The sequence below is a fragment of the Hoplias malabaricus genome, chromosome X1 (genome assembly GCF_029633855.1).
Source record: "Hoplias malabaricus isolate fHopMal1 chromosome X1, fHopMal1.hap1, whole genome shotgun sequence".
Classification (NCBI taxonomy): domain Eukaryota; kingdom Metazoa; phylum Chordata; class Actinopteri; order Characiformes; family Erythrinidae; genus Hoplias; species Hoplias malabaricus.
Window position 1 is genome coordinate 23,771,038 of NC_089818.1, and position 2,500 is coordinate 23,773,537.

The following is a 2,500-nucleotide window of genomic DNA, read 5'->3' on the forward strand; positions in this document are numbered from 1 at the left end:
TTCTTCTCTAGTCTTTTACCTTGTGCTTGTTTCCGTCTTTAAGCATGACAAAGTCTTCTCCATTGCTGCTGATGCTGACTTTGTAGTTCTTCACATAGTAGGCTTTCTTTGTTTCCTTAGAGATGGCTCCCTGTGTCCCTATAGCTGAGACATACCGAAGGAAACCCAGGTCCACCTGGAGAGAGGAGAGAGAGAGAGAGAGAGAGAGAGATCTTTATCAGACTCTTCATGAACTTGTGGGCGGAGCGTCTGTCTGAGACTAGGTACCAGGTACCAAAAACCACGTAGAGCCGAGCAGAGCTGAGTAGAGTAAGTACCTTGCATTGACAAAGCATCAAATGTGTGTAGACACAGGGAAAAACCTCTAATAAAGTGTTCACTGTGTTTATGTTAAAATCAGAAGTCACGTGTCATGAGCAGAACCGCGTTAGCCGCAAGACTAAACGCAGGTGAGAAAATCTGTGAATCTGCCTGATCTCACACACTAACAGTTTACATGTCCTACCGTCTCTACACTTCACTCTTTCCATGTGACACTTGTGGATGACTCACAGAGCCACAGAACAAAGTGTAATCTGTCCTGATCACGAGTTTGTGTTTCACTAGAAACACTGGCATATGAGAGCTATTAGAGGCGCTACTGACAGCCTGAGTACAGATCTCATGAATTCAATCACTTCGACATGACTCCAAACAACTGTCTGATGGAGAAATCGCACAAACACACACACACACACACACACACACTCAGGAAAAGACAGCTCCAAAGAGCTAAATCTGCATCATTGGAGCCTCTTGGATGCAGAATGTTTTAGCCTCGTTCTGTGAGCTTCGGCTCTGTCTCTGTGTGTTTCCTGTACATTACGACTCTGCAGTGACTCAGCTCTAAAGCCAGAGGTCTGATGTGTGATCAGTTTACTGATTACCTGAACCCTGCAGTGATACAGTCTGCTTCATTTACAGTCTGAGTCAGCACACAGAAACTCCATAACTCAACATTTCACAGGCAGAACGTGTTTTTCAATGTTCTTCCTCAAAATGCAGCTGGGGGAAATAAAATATTTAACACGAAGCAGCTGTGTTTTTACTGCTTTAGTGAAAAAGCCACGCTGGGACTGAACTAGTGAATGGACACAAATAATAAATCTGAATGAAGAGGCAAAGGTTGTAAACACCATTCATAAGTTCTCCTGTAGTGGCCCTTGGTCTAGACGGATCCACACTCATTCCGCTGCTGACAGTTCTCCTTTCAGCTTAATGCTCAGGCGGGGGTTCACACGGTGTCTCTCTGAAGGCTGAAATATACAAGCTGCATTGTGTTTTAATTGGTTGTCTTCAGTCACAGGGTGTAGACTAGAGGTCTGCACTCCTGTCGGAGTCCCTCGGGACTCGCGGGTCCCATCACAGCATCCTGGGGCACGGGATTAAATTTATTTGTCGTAGGTGGATAAATAAAATTATGGGTTTTTAAATAAAGGTCGCTCACACGTTTCTTAAATAAACAGTTCTGACTCTATACAGTGCAGTTTCTTTAATAGGGAGGGATTCTGAACGCAGCTTTCGCCTCGTCTGCCATTTTCTGTGTTTATCTTGATCAGGTCCCTGTCCCTGGCGTAGTCTCATTCATCATCTGTTCTCTGTCCTGGTCTTGTGTTAGTTTCTAGCTTTACTTCCACCTCTGTTTAGTGTTTATCTCTGTTTTAACTCCTAGTTAGTTTCTCAGAATTCATTTCTGTCTCTGTTCCACCCTCTTCTTCGTCCTGTTTCCTGGTTTCTAGGTCTGTTCTGTTGTTGTATTTGTATTATAACGTTTAGAAGCTTGCTGTACGTTAGTCTGTATATATTCTTAATTATTTATAGCTTGGTTTTCGTAACTCGTCCTTAGTTCCTTTCCTTGCTTCTCTTTCTCTTTACCCTCGTGGCATGTGTCCACTGTTACACTTAGCACCCAAGAAAACAAGAACAACCAAGAACCAAAACCTGAAGCTGGCAACTTCTGCATTACTGTGAGGCGAGTGGAGAAGAGAGAACGGACAGTGAGTGTAAGAAGGAGGAGGAGGTCATAGTACATCTTAGAACATAGGGGGCAGCCTTGGTCTAATGGTTAGAGACCGGGGACCTGAAGGTTGTGGGTTCGATCTCCAGGAACATCCACGGCTGACGTGCCCTTAAGCAAGGCACTGAACCTACACAGCAGTTACATTTATATTTGGATAATTCTTTGAGTTTGAATAGTACAGCACAACGCTAGCTTACACTGTCGCCTCCAGCTGGACTTCAGACATTCACTGGGTTTGACAGAGTAAACTGCATTAACCTTCACAGTAAATATGCTGCTCTGAAGTGGCCTCTGTCTAGACTCCTTATGTGGGATACTTTGTTTTGAATGGAACTCGCCCTGGTACTGGAGTGAGTTGTATAAATAGCTGATTGAGAGTCTGGCACTGGCCTCGGTTTGGCCAGGGCTATTGGCACGGAGAGCAACTCTCTCTCTCTCTCT

The 2,500-nt window shown here is 44.5% G+C and overlaps 1 protein-coding gene across 2 annotated transcripts in view; it reads right to left on the reverse strand.

Annotated features, from left to right (window-relative positions):
- Positions 1-2,500, reverse strand: part of LOC136675645 (neuropilin-1a-like) — a 43,256-nt gene that overhangs the window by 12,193 nt on the left and 28,563 nt on the right. For both annotated transcript variants that reach the window (XM_066652310.1, XM_066652309.1), the window contains exon 7: positions 20-175. In XM_066652310.1, the coding sequence (XP_066508407.1) occupies positions 20-175 (156 nt within the window). The remainder of the gene's footprint in view (positions 1-19; positions 176-2,500) is intronic.